This window comes from Leucopleurus acutus (genome assembly GCF_964270905.1).
Source record: "Leucopleurus acutus genome assembly, chromosome: 14".
NCBI lineage: Eukaryota > Metazoa > Chordata > Mammalia > Artiodactyla > Delphinidae > Leucopleurus > Leucopleurus acutus.
The window spans coordinates 2851390-2870357 of record NC_139156.1 but is presented as its reverse complement, the minus strand read 5'-3'; the positions used below and the strand labels follow the sequence as shown (position 1 = coordinate 2870357).

Sequence of the window (18968 nt, the reverse complement as noted above, 5' to 3'; positions counted from 1 at the left end):
TCTGCTTGGAGAGGGAGAAGGAATAAAAACATTGGGACTGGTCAAATGTTTATCCTCCCCGCTTCTGAAAACAACCTGACAAGAAGATGTAAGGGGCTAGGGAATAACCCGGTGCTGTTTGTAAGGCCTGGTAATAATCATACATAATCGTTTGGAAATATAGCTAATAAAAAATATAATGAGTGTTCAGCAAAATCGGCATTAGGCCCAAATTACATGATATTAATACTTGAACAGGTGCAGAAAGGCGCTTTAAATGAGGTAAATGAATAAAATGTCCCAGAGCACAACTGTGTGTGCTGACAAAAAGTCAATGCCATGAATAATTCAGTGAGGAGGACTGCCAGCAAAGGTCGGCTCTCTTTGACCTTTGTGACAGGAAGTGAAAGGAAACACTGTTGGCTAAAAAAAAAAAAAGAGAGAGAGAGAAAGAAAGAAAGAAAGAAAATCTCCAATCGGCCTTCAGCTACCGTTCTGCAATCACTTTAAAGGTGTAAACTTAAAACTCGTAAATGAATCAAAGGAAGGCTCTGGAGGGCCGGTGGATGGAGGGGGAGTTAAAACTGTGGACAGTTAGCTCTTCTGACTCAAGACCATGTGAAATCGCAGACAATGAGAGGTTAAGTCAATAATATTTTTCTACAACCCAATGTCAATTATGTATAAAAAATCTGAGGTCAGCTGAAAAGTATTTTCAGAGCCCACAGGGTTGAAATTTTGTAACAGCTGTTAAATATGACAAAACTCCCTCCTCCCCCCCAAACTAAAGCTATTCCAAACTCTGTATGAAAGAAAATGGGATAAACAGATGTCTGGCTTCCAGACAGGAAAGTAGGACAGACTTGGAATGATAAGTCTCCCAAACTCTATAGACCCTCGCCAGATTTACTGGGGAGGGGGCACTGCCTGCCACAGAGATGCCAGCAAGTAGGGCGCCTGAGACGGGCCATCTGGAACCGCCCTGCCGAGCACGCCCCCGGCACGGCCCAGAGCACACAGTGTGTGACCTGGCCCCTCTGGACGGTCACACCACCCGGCTCCTGACACCTCCCCGACCGGCCTTTCCACTTTGCAACAGTTGGACCTGCACCTCTGGTCCACTGAGGGCCAGCACGGAAGGGGAGGTAAGAATGTGGACCCTCCTGGGCACTTCCCGAGGCCCGGGAAACACCAGGATGGCACGGGAGGTGGGCGAGAGGCAGAGTGTGGCTTTGGTTTAGCAGCTACACCAACATCCTGTAATCATTTACAGCCCTTGGAATGTACGGGTGAAACAGGAGAGATTTATCTGTTCATAGTTGGGATATGTGGACAATGGGTGTTCCTAATGAAGACCATCTGCTTTTGTGTTTTCCCAGAAAACATTATTCCATGAGGAAAATGATACTCCCGTCCTTTTCAGCAATACCCTAAAAATTCATGTGTGTGTCTGTGTGTGTATATATATATATTTGTGCATGTATACACACACATATATACATAAACATGGGTATGCATGCATGTGTGTACACACACGTATATACGTGTGGGGTGTGCGTGGGTGTGCAAGCACGCGCACACACACACACGTCTCCCCCCCCCTGCATCTGGCTCTCCGCATCTCACCACCATCTACCATAGATGCTTGTTCCTGCAGCATCCCTTTACTGACCACGATTTTTCCTTTACAGTGCTATGTTTCTCCTTTACCCCATTAGTTATATTATTCTAAATATGCCGCAGAATAATTATATTTGTGAAGCTATAAAAAAGGCACTGTTTCATCAAGAAGAAAACAGTTAACGTAAGTGAAACCTTCACCATAAATTACAACGGTTTTGTAATGCAAAATATTCTCACTTTTCCCCCCTCTCTTTTACAGAGGGGTCTTCCATGCTGTTCGTGAGTATTTAATGCTTCTGAAAGATAACTAAACTGAATTGTGTAATTAATTGACTTAAGGCATCGGAGTCTATAGAATGTGATTTCCCTGCCAGAGCAGGGAGCCTACCGCTCTGCTCTCATAACACAGAAAAGCAGTCTCAGCGTGCCAGAAGAGGCTCGGTGTGGGTTAGAACAAACGTGGGCCCATTGATCTCAATTCAGGTTGGAATTATTGGTTTATATCCTCAGGACAAATATGCCTTATCTGGTCAGAACCTGCTAAACGTATCCAAAGGCCACAAGGAGCCGGCAAAGCACATTGTATATAATTCTTTTTTAAGCCAACTAACCAAGTGATGACATTGCTGATGGGGACCTGTAGACTGACTCACCGATTTGATGGGATATTTTATTCTGCAATACTCAAGAGGAAACACGGGCTAGAAACTCAACGTAAGCAACTAATTTTAGGAGGCAACACACACGCCACAGAAATGATTATCATTATGAAACTGAAACACATCTCGGTTGCGAAAGACTCCATCACTCTGAAGATAGTCCCCTCCTATCGGTATTTTTCTTTCTCTGATTAACACAACTTGCCCTAGTGAACACTAAACTCTTCATTTTTTCCCCCAGAAATATGCCTTAAACTGGAGATTGTGCCAATACTGCAGTCATTTCACAAAGATTTACATCAAGCAACAAAACGCAATTAGTATTTGTCATGATAAGTGACAGCTCTCTTAAGAATGCTAAAAATGTACATTCTATTTGTCATCACATAAAGCTATCCTTACCTTAAAATCCCTAGCATGGAAGGTGATTAAAATTCCTATAAAATTGTCATATCTTTGAATTTAGAAGCAGAGCAGATTTTTCATCAATAATTAAGACCTCCAAGGCATTTATGCCTAGCGTAAATGGAGCTGCAATCCTCCTTATTCAAATAAACTTGGTAAACCCATTAACCAAATGTTTTTACATTTTTCACCTCCTCTCATGCTTCTAGAATATCAAATGATCACATACTTCTCTTGGGTTAGAGAGGTATCAGTAATCTCAGCACATATTTTAATTAACCAAACATAAGAGAACATTCACTCAGACAAGAATTAAAGAGTACAATTCTGCACATCTAAGGAAGATGTTTCCCATCATGTGATTAAAAAATATTAAAAGTTATTCAGTATCAACAGTCAGTAACTGATTGAATGTCACACAAACCAAAAGTGATTTTGAAGGTAACACAGCGCATCTAAAATGTTAGTTGAATCAACACGGCTACTTCATTACTGTGCCATGCTAAAAACCCTCACGATTCAAAAACAAGTCATCTTTTTAAATGTATAAATAGCCCAAATTGAAGACAACTCAAAAGATGAAACGCTTTACCAGCCCGTATTAGGAGCACACGTGCACTGCCTTTTCAAGCATCTCACAGTCAGACAAGATTCCAATAGCTGCTCAAACACTTTCAGCCATTCAAAAAAATAAGATAAATTCAGTTACAACACTCCAAGGCCGTATAATTTCCACAGCCACAACACTAAAGACAAATATAATTACATTGATTTTTGTAGTTCGAGTCCTATACAGTGTTGAACTTGTTCTCAATTGCCTGAGTGACGGCCACAACTGGTCAACCCTATTTGATTACTAATAAGAGAGCTGTCCCTTCTGTCAGATACCGAACATTCTCCACTAAGCAAACAGCTATTCCAGCTAGTTAAACATTAGCATTGCTCTCCACTGGTGGCGCATATTTCTTTAGGCTTAACTCATAGAGTTTTCCGGGTTTAATTTTTCAGACACTGGACAGCAAAGTTCATGATCAAAAGATAACTTTGTAATGAAAGCTGCTGAAATTCAACCCCTCTTCAAAACAGTCTGAACCTCTGCTTCACAAAACTGGTGTCATATGTACACATCTAACATTTATTCAACTTGGGTACCAATTTCAAATTCTGCAGTCAATCACACACTGGGCCTTTTGCTGTTACCCATTGTTGGGAAGAAAGAAATCCTCCTGTCCCCCAGGTCACTGAAACCCCAGCGATGCGGGTGAGTGCTGGGAGAGGAGGGTGGTGGTGTTTTTGTTGTTTCTCCTAAAGCAATGCCAAATGCATGTTCGCGCTATTAGGACTAATGATTAGGATCTTAAAAGGATGCCACATTGCCCAAGGAAGATGATAAAGAGCAGCAAATGTAAAGAATGCATACCGCTAATCTAGTTATGGAAATTAATGTTGGACAATGTAACCAGCAGGTGTAATTAGTTTCAATTATAACAACTTTGGTTTGTTGGTTACATATTTGCTACCTGACATAAAACGACAGCCACAATTGGAAAAAAATTAGGAGACATTTTGCAACTAATTGAGAGCAGATTAAATTCATTCTAACACTGGGCAACAATTACAACAGGAACACCACCCAAGTCTTGACTTCGGCTATCATCCGAGATAAAAATTATGCAAAAATGAAATACTTGTTAACAAATTAGCAAAAAGCATTTTATGACATATCTCTGGGTTTAAAGCCAGAAAGTCTCTAGGCATAAAGTGCTCCTCAGTGAGAGCAGTGGCAGATGAAACTGCTTCCCTTGACAACTCGCAAGCAATTACCGAATCCCCACAGAGCGAGCCACCAGGTTTCCAAGTCAACCCACCTGTGCATGATAACACACGCCGACAACAAATGGTGCGAGGCACGAGATGAGCTCAACACCAGACTCAAAAACAAGAAGCAACTGGAACCCAAGCCAGGCCACGGGTTTTGTTGCGGCTGCGGTTTTGTTTTGAAAAATAACGAAGTCATCCTTACCTGTCAATGATCACAGGGTCTGAGGGTGTTTCGTTTCTATTGCCACAGCTTTTCTTATCACAGCACCGGCTGTGGAGTAATAGTAAACAGTGGTTTTAACACACCTTTCATCCTTTCATGCCCAGCTTGTAATTTTTTTTTTTTGAAGTCTGACAGTAAAAGCGGTCGGAGTCATGAAAATAAGTTATCCCACCAAAGCGGCTGGCACGTTTAAACCCAGCGCGTTCACGTGCTCTGCGGCTCAACTTGGGATGTAACTTTCTACCGGAAGGAGCAGAGTTGAGCAGATCTGTTAATACTAGGAGGGTGACGGAGCTACTATATAAATTGTGATACTAAAATATGGAAAACGTTGTCGGTGTTTGTCTTTGCAATGAACTGAGGAGAAGGGGAAGCAGGAGGCTTGGGAATAACTTTTCACAGCTTCAGCTTTTGTTTACCTCTAATTGTCAAGCTGTTATTTCTGGAAAAGATGCAAGATGCCACCTTCAACCAATATTTCTTTGCGGCATTTATTAATTATAACCACAAAAGCGTGCATCAATCTATCAGAAACTTCTATTGTTCCTTCTTTAAGCCTACCTTAACTCCGTTATTGAAACTTTAATTAAAGCAGAAATGAAACAAAAATGTTATGCTTCTTGCATTTTAAAAAAGCATACTTGTATAATGGTTACATGTCTAAATTAGCTAAATTAACACCATATGGTAGGCAAAGTATATAAAGCCTTTTAAAGCTGACAGCTAAAGTGATTAAAGAAAGTCTACAGTCTTCCACTTAGAGCTTAAATCACATCTGTGCGCTTTCTATGTTAATTGCAGTACATGCAGAAGTGGATAATAAAGAAATTCCACTTTATTGGTTGTAATTTATATTTATTACCTGATATGAGAAAAAGTCAGCTTTTGTATATTAGTGCTGTAACAATATGTCTGCTCAGAAATGGCATTTAGGCAATAGGCATCGCAGCCAGGCAAAGTATGCCCCTCGGAGTCTGCGGCCTGCAACTGTAGCCTGCAAGCCTGCAAAGCAGGTCCTTATTAGCCCTTGCAACTATATTTCACATGCCGCACATACAAAGTCAATGATGCATTTTTATTTGCCATGTAGGGGTGAAACTCTTGTGGTAGTTAGAAAAAAAAACAGGTGGGAAATTGCTCTTCTGACAGAGATCTCAAGTAACGTGCAAGCTATCTAACAATATGAACGATGCATCGCTGCTCTGGGGAAGAGGTTACCTGACAGAATCACAATCCAATTCTCACATACGCGAGCTCCATAATAAGTACAAAAGAGTTTCCTTTTTATCAATAACAGACAATTGTGTATCTCAGGATGCGAGCGCTTGAGAGGCAAGTAGTAAAATGATTCCGCCGGCATCGCGGACAGATGCATCACCCAGGACCTGCTTTCCTTTTTGACTACACAACAGCGACACGGCCAACATATTAATCCGCTCTGCTGAGCAGCCGGTCGCGTTGATCGTCATCACTGGGGGGGAAATGAGACCGGGCTCCTCGGTGGCCGGCGTGCGGCCGCGGGCCGATTACATTTCAATCGATGCCCTTCCCGAAGTTGGGCGGGGTGGTGGCGCCTGGACGCGGCGTCCTTTGTAGACGCAGCTGGCGCCGAGGCCGCCCGCGCCCCCGCCGCCGTCCGCCCGCGCCCGCCGCTCACCTGCACATGATCTCGTGGGTCAGCAGCACGCGGCACATCTCCGGGTTCTTGTCCTGGCCCTCGTAGACGATGGCCTGCGCGGGGGACAAGCAGAGGCGGGGTTACGCGGCGCCCGCGGCTGTGGCGCCCAGTCGCCCCGGGCGCTGCGGGCCTCGCGGGCAGCAGGTGCACAGCGGGCGAGGGGAGGTGTCCGGGGCCACCGTCCTGGCGGGGTCACCCGGAGCCTGGCTAGGCCAAAGGCGGCCTCCTCTCCTGGGCGCCCGCCGGGCCTGCGCGGGGCCTTCTGCTCGGGAGGACGGCTGCCGCGCTCGGGCCGGGGCGAGGGCCGGGAGAGGGAGGCCGAGGCCCCGGCGCAGGGAGCAAGGGCGCGCTGGCACCGACCCCGGCGCCCCTGCTCCCGGCCCCCTTGCTGCCCGCGCCGCCGCCGCCGCCGCCGGGCCGCGTCCTCGGGCTATTGTCTACACCGAGTTGCAATCGGCGTGTTGCAAAAGGCCGATCAGAACGCGCTAAGTAAGAGTAAAGAAGCGGAGAAGAGCCGCCCGGGCAGCAATTTGCCTGGTGTCGAGGGCCGCGCCCGCCCTGCCCCGCGCGCTCCCCGGGCTCGGGCAAGTCGGGCGCCCGGCAGCTCCCCGCTTTCCAAGCCCAGGCGCCTCCGTGGGTCGCCCGCCCGGGCCCCGCCGCCGCCCCGAGCCCGCGGGGCCGCCTTGAGCGCCCGGCCACGGCCGGGATCCGCACGCGGCGGGCGGTCCCGGGGCCGGGTCGCAGCAACCGCACGTGGCCGCGCGGGCCGGGCCTGGTGGGCGCCCCGCAGGAGCGCTGGGGGCCCCGGGGCGCCCGGGCCCGCGCGGCCACGTGCTCCTCGCCGGATGATATTTGGAAAGAAAGTGCTAATGGCCAATCTGGTGTTTATTTTGAAACTGCTAACAATGATTTTTCTCGGGTAAAAAGGCAGTGTCTGCGCACACGCTCTGGTGGGTTTTGAGCAGAGGCTCCGCCAGATGGTGCGAGGCCCTAGGTGCGCACACGACCGCGCTCAGCCCGGCTCCGCAGCCGGGAACCCGGGCCGGGGGGCCGCGCGCGCCTGCCCCACCGCCGGCCTCGCCAAAAAAGAAAGGAAAGAAAAAGGGAAAAAGGCCACTGGGGGAGGGGGAGGGGCGGGGGCCGGGAGCCGCAAGTTCCCCCGCAGAAAATTCCACGGAACGGGGAGGGGAGTCTCCTCTCCAGTTCCCGCCCTCCCCCCCGAAAATTATCTGGAAATCACTTCCAACCTCCTCGGGCACTTCTGACACTTTCCTCCACTTCCAGGCGGACAAAGCCCTTTCTCGGGAAAGCCCGGGGCCGCCCTCTGGGCAGAGGGAAGGGTTCCCTCGAGCCCCTCTCCCACTGCCTCCTTCCCGACCCACTCGGAACCACAGAAGTGATGGGTGTCACCCCAAGCCAACGGGCCGCCTGGGGCTCAGGGCGCGTGGCCGCGGCGGGCACCAGCACTTCTGAGAACGCGGCTTGTCCTCGGATGGATCCCCGTATTTATATTTGATTTATTTTTTATTTTGTAGCACAAACAGAAATCCATAAACTGTCGGTTCAGCGCCATTGACTCTTTGATCAGTTACTGGGCTATTTCTTTCCTTCCCCACCCCCCCCCCCATCTCCGTCAGTGAGAGGAGATTAAATGCCTTTATTCTCAGCCCCGTTTATACTGTAAAGGTACAGGGAAAAATGAACAATAAAAGTGCACTTAAAACGGAAACCTCCTCCTTCTCTATGCAGAAACTCAGCGCTGCCTGCATCAACCTCTTCGTTAGACTACAGCGATTTCCGAAAACATTTAGCCCTTATATACAAAGGAAATAAAAGCACCCTGTCAACGCGCCTCCCGAGTTCCAGAGGCTTCCCTGAATCCCAGTGAAATAATTACCGAAGGGCACGCCGCCTCCGTCTTTGTCAGAAAGACCGTAGTTTACCTGTCAGATCTGTTTTACTCTAAGAGAAAACCATAGTGTTTTACCACTGCAGACATTAAAATCTAACACGCTTGTTGCCTAGGTAAGGACAAACTTTTTAAAGGGGAAGTAAAATCCGAAAACCAATTGCCGTGCAGAGAGTGGGAGGCATGCGTGCTGGGCTGCAAGCAGCAGAAAGAGTTCCTTTTTACTTCGCTCACAATTCTTCAAGTTAGCATCAAAACTGAAGACACTACTTTCATTTCTAAGCGTGAAGCTCAGTTTGGAAGTATATTTTAAATCAATCTGTGCACAGTGGATTTCACTTAGGCGTGGGATTTGCCCCTCCCCCACACTACTTGAAGAAAACGGGGGGGGGGGGGGAAATCTTTAAAACAACTAAACAACAACATACCACCCAACACAAGACCAGCCAGAGACTGCACAATGTCAAAAAGCAATGAAGCACTTTTCTGCACTTAATCACACGACTGATAGCCAATAGTTATCATCGGAAAAGTTGACCAAGACAGGTTAAATAATTTAATAAGGAACTGCTGGTAATTATGTTATTTACAAGGTATGACAGAGGGTGGAAAGGGACGAGAAGCTACCCCCAGAGCAATGGACAGGTTTGGGTGACCCCTGGAGCTCGGAGTTTGAATTATGGAGATGGGGGGCTGAGAGGTGAAGATGGACTAGAGGAGAACAAGGTGACTTTTCACCCCAACACATTTAACTTTTAAATCCAAATAAACGTCTCGTGTTACTAGACCATCACACTGGAAAGGAGGGAAAAAATGAGCTAATCAAGTCCAACCCAATGGGCTCTGGAAAGGAGTTAGTTGTCTTTGTTATAGAAAAAAAAAATCAATGAAATGATTCCAAGCAGAGAGAGAAACGTTTAAAAATTTACAAGGGGGGAGACCCTGAGAATTTTGTCAAATATTAATTACCATAATTAATTAAGACAGAATTTGATTCCAATCACAAACCATTTAATAAAGCATATATGTCCTGTTCTAATGACAACATAAACTATTTTACCAATCACTTCATTTATTCCAATAAATATGGAATTCTCATTAGCATGTCAAGGAAACTAAATGAAAAACAAATACACCAGATCCATTTGTCAGTCTCCTAGTCTCTGAAACCCCAGGGCAGCCCCAGCTGAGCAGTGAAAACTAGTGTCGAGGCTTAAACTTTCTCACCTGTTTGGTCATTGAATCTATGAGGCGAACATACAGATCCTGCTCCGTTCTGACTCCTGCGAAGAAACAGGGACAGATTCTCATCAGGATTTTAGCAAGGGCACACGGGGGCACAGGAAGTCGGTAACCCGGGACTGCCACCTCCATGATGCAGCAAAAGTTAGGCATGCCCTTTAAAAGGCAGGAAAGAACCCCAATCACTTCTCATTTAAATTTTTTCTTTTCTTAATTAAGAACCTCAATACTCTTAGAGTTTGCACTTAAAGGTGCAAGAAATGTGCCTGGCTGAGAGCAGGCCTGGTCGCTGCTCCGGGTGGGCCATGTGCTGCTTTATTTTTGAAAACAGCACGAAATGGAAACTAAGTGAGAGTCTGAACTCTTTCTAATGTCTCTCGAGGATTTTTTTTAAATCTCAGTGCACAGGAAGTAAGTTGTGCTCGGTGTACAGAGCTACCCCCGTTTCAATAATTAACATTAATTTGCAAAATTGAAAAAAGTCACTTAAAAGTGATGTTCTGCTGGCGCCCCGTATCGATCCCCTTTTTACTTTCTGCTTCGAGCCCGACCGGTTAATCATGTGAAGGGCCATCGACTTATTGATCGTTTATGTTTTGTTTTCCTTCTATGCCATGAGAAGATTTCGTGTTTACATCCATGTCATTTTAATCTCAAAATCTTTATGTCCTTTAGCCATCGCGGAAAGGGAGAGCGAGCCCGGCGGGGCGGGAAGGCAGGAGCGGCCGCCGCCACTTACCGTTGCTGTACAGCAACTGGAGTTTATAGTGGATGCCGTTGTTGGTTTTCTCGTTGTTGGGCTCCTGAAAGTAACGATAAATAATTGCATTTAGTGCGATCGGTGTCCGGCGCGGCCACCGCACTCGGTCCCCCTCCACGACCGAGGCCCCTTGGCCTCACGCATGGCAGGATTCCTAGCTCGGAGCAGCGCGGTGATGTCACTTTCCTGCTGGAAGGCCAGCGTTCTCCTCGCCCGGAGTAAGTCCGGGGGCGCAGAGAAGTTGCCCAGCCCTCGGCTGGCCCGGGCGGCCGCACGTGGCGGCGGCGGGGGGCGCCTCGCAGAGCGGTCCCCGCCGCCGAGGGGGCACTCGGGGCCACTGCGCTTGGGCACCGCCTGCCTCCCACTTCTAGAAAGATGGAGGGTGTGACTGTATGTTTGCACTTACTTTCTCTTTCTCCACAAAGTCCACAAAAGCGGTCCTTTCAATCTCCACCGGCTGCCCCTGCCTGTCGTAGAGCGCCAGCACGAAGTGGAAGAAATTGGATTTCCGGAGGTTGGAAGGCGGCTGCTTCTCGAAGTGCGCCCGCGCCAGCCCCACGCCGCTGCGGGAGGAAAGAGACAGCAGCCCGGTGAGGAGCGCGGCGCCGGCCGGCTGCGGGGACCCGGCGGGGCCGGGGCCGGGGCGCGCGGGGGCGGCCGGTACGTACCTCTGGGCGGCCGTGTTGGCGTCCACCACCCCCGCCGTGTGCATCCACGAGCGCACCGGGTTCATGCCGCTGCCCAGCGGCTCCTCCTTCATGGTCGTCCCCCCGCGCGGAATATTCTCCTGAATCCCAAACATGAAAACTGGTGGCGGCGGCCGCAGCTCCCGGCCGAAAGCGCTTCCGCGAGCAGCGGCGCTCGGGGCTCGGCGGCAGGCGGCTGCCCTGGCCGCGCTGGCCCTGCTCGGCGCCTGCGGTCCGGCCCGCCGCCGGCTTCAGCCCGTCCCGGGCAGGCGCGACATACACCGGCGGCCGGGCGCTCCGGACGGCCGGGGGCGCGGAGGCGGCTACACCGGCGGCGCTTCGGCGGAGCAGGACGCGGTGGCCGCGGCGGCGGCGGTTTTTGTTGTTGTTTTGCAGGCGCGCTCAACGTGGTGTCATCCTAGCCAGGCGGCGTCCGCGGCTGCAGGACACTGCGGGATCGCCCGCTTCTGGCGCGGCCCGCCTGCTCCAAAGACAAATAAACGGGGCAGTGAGTGCCGCGGCGCAGTCCCGGGCGCAGGCGGGGCGCGGCGGGGCCTGGAGCGGCGCGCGCAGCGGATGGAGGCGCACAAAACTCAGCCCTCTCTCCCCGAGGAATGGACCCTTTCCCGGGAGCCAAAACTCGAAGCCCCCGGGAGCGGCGCTGTCAGAGGGTGACGTCGGGGGGCGGCGCCTGCGCCATATATGGGAGCGGCCGCCCCTCGCCGCGCCCCTCGCCGCCGCCGCCGCCGCCGCCGCGCTCTCCGACTGACTGCCTGACGGCGCCGCGAGCCGGCCCGAGCCCCGCGAGCCCAGCGAGCCCTGCCGCCGCCGAGCACCGCCGAGCGCCGCCGAGCGCCACCGAGCGCCACCGAGCGCCGCCGCAGCCCCCAGCCACGCGCCGCGGCTCCTCGCGCCCACCCGCAGCCAAGGAAGTTACTACTCGCCCAAATAAGTCTTGAAATGAAACAAACAACCAGTGCACAACTGCAGCCTGGCCCCTTAATACCTCCTCCCGAAATCAGCCACACAGTCAAAACACCGTGGGGAGCAGGGGGTAAAATGCCGGGGCGCCCCCAGTTGCCCAAATGCTGGCACTAAATGCAAGGGGCCGCAGGTCGCCCTGGGATGGCCCAAAGGGAAAAGTGGTAGAAGCAGGCAGGCCGCAGGAAGGGAGCTGGAGGGGCAAGCAACGAACTGGGGGCTGGGGGCTGGGGCCTGGGGGCGAGGTGGGGGCGGGGAGCAGAGCTCCCTGGCCAAGGCGGGGCGCGCAGCTCAGCCTGTTTTCTAAGCAGACCTAAAGCGGCTGGGGGGGCCGGTCTGCCCCCGTCTGGGCCTTTCTGGGCGCGCGTGCTTTCCGCCCCGGCGGAGGCCACCGAGTGTCGGGCTGGGGACCCACGTCGGAGGCGGGCTCTGCCAGATGCTCTCTCTCTTTCCCGGTGGCCACGGGAGACCCCGTCCCCCGGCCTGTCCTTAGGCGCGGCGAGTGACAAAGGCGGCTCCGGGCTCTCTGGGTGGACAGGAAGCGCGCCCGGCCTCTGCGGCGACCCCGAGCCGGGTGTCCGGCTGCGCGCCCCGCGCGATGACCAGACCTCCCCGGCGCCAGCCGCTCTAAAAGCCGAGCAGACGCTGCGGGCGCCCGGGTCCTGCCCTCGGTGCCGCTGAGCCCGAGTGAGCGCGCGGCGCGCGGCTTCCAGACCTGGTTTCCAGGAATCTGGAGGGCAGCGGGGTGCGGGTAGCGCGTGGGCCCGGCGGCCGAGCTCCTGCAGGCAGCCGGGACTCGGCGCCCAGGCGCACTGCCCGCCCAAAGGACGTCTGCGCGACACGGAGCGGAGGCCCAGGGGACGACCAGGAGCTGTCCCGGCACTTCCCTGCCGAGAGAATTCAGGCCCTTTTGATTAAAACAAACAAAATAAAAAAAACAGGTTTCAAGGTGCAGTGTGTCGCAGGACAGCCTCTTCACGCCCGGTCTGGGGCAGCACTCGTTTTTTTTTTTTTTTTCTTTCATGAATTGGCAGTGTGTGTGCGTTTATATTTTAATTAATCGGGAAAATCAAAGTCCGATTTACGTTATCTGGGGACCCCCAAGCCTCTTGGAAGGGGTGAGAAAAAAAAGCAGTGCTGGAAAGCAATCTATTTTGCTGGTGTTGGGGGTTAATGACTATTGCCAAAGATAAGTGAATTATCACAGCTGTTGCGCCAGTCCCATCTCAAAATCCATTCCGGTGCCGGCCGTCTAATTAAATACGTAAGTATAATAAAATCATATTTTATGACTATTTGAGGGTAATGAGATTAGTCTTTAGAAGCGATCGCCACATATTAAAGATGCCACTGTCTATAGAATGTTAATAACCTTAAATCAAAGTGTATGGAAACTATTCACGATAAATTAAATGAAAATTTCTGTATTCCTAATAAGCCCAGTGCTTTCCACCCACAGCCGACCCAGTGGAAGAGGGAACACTTTCCTCGTGGAGGGACAACGCAAAATAAAGTTAGTCAACGGTGGAGGGTCGGGTTGAGAAATCGCTTTGTCTCTGCGTATTTAGCTGCTTCTGGGGCTCACCGCAAGGCGAGCGGCCAGGCAAGCGTTATTGTCAGATTATGCAAAGTGCCTTTTCGGAAAAGATGAAGTTGGAAAGGGGAAACAATGTTCCCTTTGTAGCACACTTCCTAAAATGCCCAGCCCACGCTGGAGGTACCCCCTTCCTTGCTCTAACGAAAGTATCATGCTTAAAATCATTTACAGTATCTTTAATTCAGATTACACGCGCCAAGGCGATTTAAATCTGATTACCAAATTAGAAGGTTTTAAAACAAATCCTTCTAAATCTGATACTGTTGACTAAAGAGGGAAAAAAAGTTCTATAAGCCCATCACATAAGGTAACGATCCTGCCCCAGAAAGAAAAGGGGTTTTAAACCTTTTTGACAACAAATGCAGCTGCCCCACTATTTTGGATGATATTAAGCGAAAATGAATGCAAATCTGTGTTCAGCAGCCATCTGGCCCGAAATGGGGGAATCAGCTGCTCTCACAACAGGCTCGGAGGCTGAATCCATTTCAGCTCATTTTCTAGATCATCTGGTCCCGCACCCAAAGCGTGGAAAATACGGTCTTTATCATTCACCAACTTTATCTTTTTTGTCACTCCACTGCTGGCTCCGAGCTGCGGGCACAAGGACTCGCCAGCCGGGCAGGGTCTCCACACGGGCCTGCTGGGGAGCGGCCTGGCAGGGCAGCCCCTCAGCCCCCACACCTCACCCCACCCCAGATTTTCCCCTTGACGGGGCGGGAGCGGCAGCGAAGAGGAGCGAGGGGCCCAGCGCCCAGGCCGGGGACGGCGGAGGGGGCCGCAGGTCAATTCCTGGATGTGCAGAGAGATGCTGGGAGCGCATCCCCGCGCCCGCCGCCTCTAGCAGGAGCCCTGCCCCCGCCCCTCTCGCTCTCTGGGGATCTAGGGGAGCCCAGTACCCAGGCGGGGGAAGCCGAGGGGGGGCGGGTGCCGGCTGACTCTTTGGAAGTTGAGCAGGCCCGCCGCGACCGCTGGTCCAGCCTCTGCGCACAGACCGCTCCCAGGGGCCAGACAGACGCCCAGGGGCCGGGCCGGGCGGGGCCTGACCTTCGCTGGAAACCTCGCGGGCCGCGACGGCGGCGACGACAGCTCAGGGCGCCGCGCTCAACGCGATTTGCACGGGTGGCCCTCGCGCCACTGCCTCCTCCTCCTCCCCCTCGGAGGTTGGGAAGTATTCCTTTTGTGCGGATTTACGGGGAGAGGCTTCAATGAGCCCCCTCGCATTTGCATTTAAATAGCGGCATCAAGCGCTTCGCGTGCCACACACCAGTGGGCTCCCAGATGTCACGCCGGAGTCAGTCAGATGGCCAGTGCCCAGCTGTCCTCCCCACGTCGTGCCGGAGCAGGCAGTGACCTTAAAGAGACAGCGCCCGCAGCCCCTGGAGCCCCGCTCGGGGAGCGGCGTGCAGGGCGCAGGGCCGCGGCCGCGCTTGGCCACTGACCTGCGGCACCACCCGAGGCTGGGCCGGGCGGTACAAACGCGCAGCGCCCGCGCCCAGGCTCAGCCCGGCCTCCCTGCCGGCCGCGCAGTGTCCAGGCCGCCGCGCGCACCAAGCCCTCCGCCCGCGCCCACTACCCACCCACGGGAGGAGGGGAGGGCTGCTCCGCGCGCGCCAGGCGTTGAACTTCCCCCTCGCGCCTCCCAGTCACGGGTCCTCCACTGCCGCGTGGTGCAAGGCCTGAAGAGCGGGAGTCGGGCTGGTGCTGGCCTCCGAGCCATCCAGAAACTTCGGCCAAGTTGGGGGTCCCAGGACGCAAGGCCGGCCGCGGCGTCAGCGCCGGCCCAACGCCCAGAGCATTCTGTGAATGCCCCTTCCTGCTCGCGGCCGAGCCCGGGGAGCCAGCCGCCCTCTCTCCCAGCCTTCCGAAGAGTAATAAACTGCATTTCCGGCGTTGAGAAGCCCGGGCCGGGGGTTCCTGGATGCCAATCCCCAGGAGGCATCCGGGGTGCGCGAGCGCGGCCGGGTGCGGCTCCGTCGTAGCGCCAGTGTCCTCAGGCCCAGGCTGCGCGGCCATGTCCCTCAGAGCCCTCGGGAAAGGGTGGGAGCCAACGCGCCGAAGGCCAGCGGTTCGCTTTCCCGCCGCCAGTGCTGAGTTGCAGGCACGGCCCGCCCCACGTCCTCCGCGCCCGGGGGTCACGCTCAGACAGCGCCGGTGACCCGGCCTCCAGCCCGGCTCCGGCCCCGAGTCTGGGCCCGGCGCCGCGCACAGGCACGGCTCGGGAAAAGAACCCGAAAGCGGAGGGCCAGACTGACCTTGGGCCCCGGCGAGAAGGAGGTCGCAGGGGCTGGGGGAGCCGGAGAATTAGAGTAATCCCGAGAGGGCGCACCTAGAAAGTCCCGTGAACTGCGGGGTGGGGTGGAACAGCCAGACACTCGCAAACTCTGCCCCTCGGGGGTCAGTGACGCGGCCACTGAGCGCGCCCGGGCTTTGCCTTGCGCCGCGGGGGTACGCTCGCCCGTGGGCCTGGGGAGACCGGGGAAGCCAGGGCTCCGCACTCAGGCCACCCCAACCTGTTAAGCTGCGTACCAAGGGGGCCGGGCCAGAGTCTGGGGAGTTTTCCAGGCCCAGAGAACGCGCCTTCGCCCTCTCAGTACAGAGACGGAAGCTGCGGGGCCCTCAGGAGGCCTGTGGCGACGGAATCCAAGCCGGGACGCGCGTCCCGCCTGCCCTCAGAGGCAATCAACCGGGCATCTCGCCCTGGACACACGGGGCGCTTCTACGGGCTCCTCTCCCCTGCGCTGGAAGGCGGGAGGCCTGGCTGGATTTACAGCTAACAGAGCACCGAAGGGTCTCAGACCCCTGTTCTCTGCACCGCCGCCCCCCCCCCCCAACACCGGTCATTCTGTAGGCCCACCCCTGAGTACCGAAAAGAGCTCAATTCTCCATGTGAGAACGTGCAGGCGCCTCCTGCCAAGGCGGCCAAGTTTGATAAACAGCGCCTCCTGGGGTGAGGAGAGCGGAGTGCCGCAGCGCAGCCGAGAGCCGAGCCGCCCAGGCTCCCACCCACCCCCGGGCAGGTGGCCGCCGCGGCTCCCCGCCCGGCTTCACCAGCTGGGCCGCGGCTTCTGCGCGTCGGGCGCACCTAGGCCTCGCTGACCCCGTGACCTCAGGAGCGCGAAGAAACGTCCACCCGCCGCCCGGTCCTAATTGCCGCTCACGTATGTTTGCAAGAGTCAGGCCGAGCCGGGCACCGGGAACAAGGCCCAGGCGGCGAACACCGCGCTCACGCCCTTGTTGGAGAGAAGCGCGCGCTCCAAGTGCCCGGCCCTGTGGGGGGCAGCGGACGCCACCGGAACGCGCTCGACCGTCTCCTTGGAAAACCTAGCTCCAAGCGGGGCCGAAAATGCCGGGGCGCACCTCGGCTCCTGCAGCGTGCGAAATTAGAAAGGAAACAGTTAATTACTGTCTCCTTGTCCTAACTTTTCTCTGGTCCTTTCAGTTACTTTGTCTAACCCCATATTCTGAGTCAGCCCTGGGAGCTCTTCAGCCAGAGCGAGAATCCAAAATCAAACACTCGCCTTCTGCCAGCCGGGCTTCTCCCAGTGCACCTTGCAACCTTAAAGGTTGCCTCTCCGCAACAAGCTCGGAAGGCGCACCGGTGCTGGGAAAGACAGCTGAAGCGTGGCGGGGTCCCTCGGATCCGAAAAGGCACAGTGGTTTCGCAACGAGCTGGGATTTCCCGAGCTGCGTTCAGCGGCGCCCCAAGGCAGTCGGGCAGGCTGAGCCAGAGCCGGCGCCCCGGACGCGGGTTCCGCGCGCGCACGCCCGCCCCCGCCAGTTTACAAAGCAAACTTTCCCCAGAGTAGCTTCTACATGGAACGGCGCGCGAAGTACGCCAATCAACACCTAATCACACCCAAAGTGTAGAAACACGGATCGATCAGATAATTTCAAATATTATAATTGGCTTTAATTAAACACACTGCGTTCTAATTAACTCTGAAATTTTAGCATGCTTTGGGACACTGGTGTCTGATTTGATATTGTCAGTCCAGATGTCCTAATAAAATTCAATCCTCCACTCAAGACTTCAATATTCACTAAGAACAAAATGCAAATTAAATGCAAAACCTAAAGTATCGCCAGAGGTATAATCAAGAAAGGTGTCTCAAAACTTCTCACTTTTTATTACGCAGTAGTTTAAAAATGCAGATTACATCCTAACAAGACCTCTCCAGTACACCATAAATCTTAACTCTTTCCTGGACGGGGATGGAGTGCCCTGCCACTGGCTTAAAGGTAAAGGAGGGGGAGAGCCAGATCCCATGATGGAACTGAACAACCTCCTGTGGAAGCCAACGGAGCGCAAAAGTTTACCAGTGAGATTCTGGTTTGAAACACGGGTTTGCCAACCCGGGCAAAGGGGTTGGGGTGGTAGAGAGCCAAGGGGTGGAGGTGAACGGGATGGCACGGGACTGACGCCCTCCTCTGCCGCCACCTTCGCCCACTCCTTGGCCACACCTTAACGGAGCGTGTACACATTCCTTCTCCTGCGCAAAGGTGGGGAGGTGGGTGACCGCGACCGGGCCCGGTCAGTCCGCTCGCGTAATTATCTCGGCTGCGGGGACCGGGAGGACGAGGCTGGGAGGGAAGGGAGAGCACACTGCCCTTGGACAGAAATGTGTCAAGCCCTCCTCCTTTCCCTCTTGCACAAATCCTTTCGCCACATTCTCCCGACTTCTAAGGGATCCGAGGCAGCGGACGGGGTCCAGCGGCACGCGGCGTCGGGACGGCCTCTCCTGGGAAGCCCGGCGCAGGCCACACCGGGGGTGCGCCTCTGGCGACACGTTTAGCCGCGACTTGATTCTTTACCAATGCGGGGGTCTGCTAAATTTACAGTCCAGAATGAGCCCCGTTAAAAGGAAGCTATTCTCACATTAAAAATGTGTATGTTTTCCATACTAATGGAGTCACTTAAAGCTGCTGCTAATTTAACTTTTTAAAAAGGCCACACTGGAAATTTGCATTTTCTTTAGGATATTGAAATGAAGAGAAAACTGCTGGGCGGCGAGGCTGCCCAGGGCATAGCTGGGGGCCATGCAGAAATTAAAACAGATAAAGGAAAGAAGAAAGAAAGAAACCCGCTTCCCTTCTAGACTATTAATAAGCAATTTGTCCCGCTGAAATTTACATTGCAAAGCGCAGTGCACAGGCAGCCACGGCGGCGGAGCGGGCTCGGGCTCGGGCGGCGCATCCCGCGCGGGGTGCGGGCGGCCTCTGGGCAGTCCGGGCCACCCTCGGGAGTGATCGGTGCGCAGCTTTGAACTTGGTGTCCTTGCCGACGCATGGCCGACCCTCGCCCGCACCCAGGCGTATCTGCACCCCAATGCCCCGCCTGGGCCGAGCGCCCGGAGAGACGGCACTGGAGCTGCGCGGTCACCACCAGGGGGCCGCAGCCAGTTGGG

The 18968-nt window shown here is 53.9% G+C and overlaps 1 protein-coding gene across 9 annotated transcripts in view; it reads right to left on the bottom strand.

Moving 5' to 3' along the window:
* Positions 1 to 11101, bottom strand: part of EBF3 (EBF transcription factor 3) — a gene marked incomplete at both ends in the record, with an annotated part of 114231 nt that extends 103130 nt beyond the window's left edge. For all 9 annotated transcript variants that reach the window (XM_082855193.1, XM_082855197.1, XM_082855194.1 and 6 more), the window contains 6 exons: positions 4690 to 4758; positions 6368 to 6441; positions 9525 to 9580; positions 10279 to 10342; positions 10706 to 10862; positions 10968 to 11101. In XM_082855193.1, the coding sequence (XP_082711319.1) occupies positions 4690 to 4758; positions 6368 to 6441; positions 9525 to 9580; positions 10279 to 10342; positions 10706 to 10862; positions 10968 to 11101 (554 nt within the window). The remainder of the gene's footprint in view (positions 1 to 4689; positions 4759 to 6367; positions 6442 to 9524; positions 9581 to 10278; positions 10343 to 10705; positions 10863 to 10967) is intronic.
* Between the last annotated feature and the right edge of the window lie 7867 nt (positions 11102 to 18968).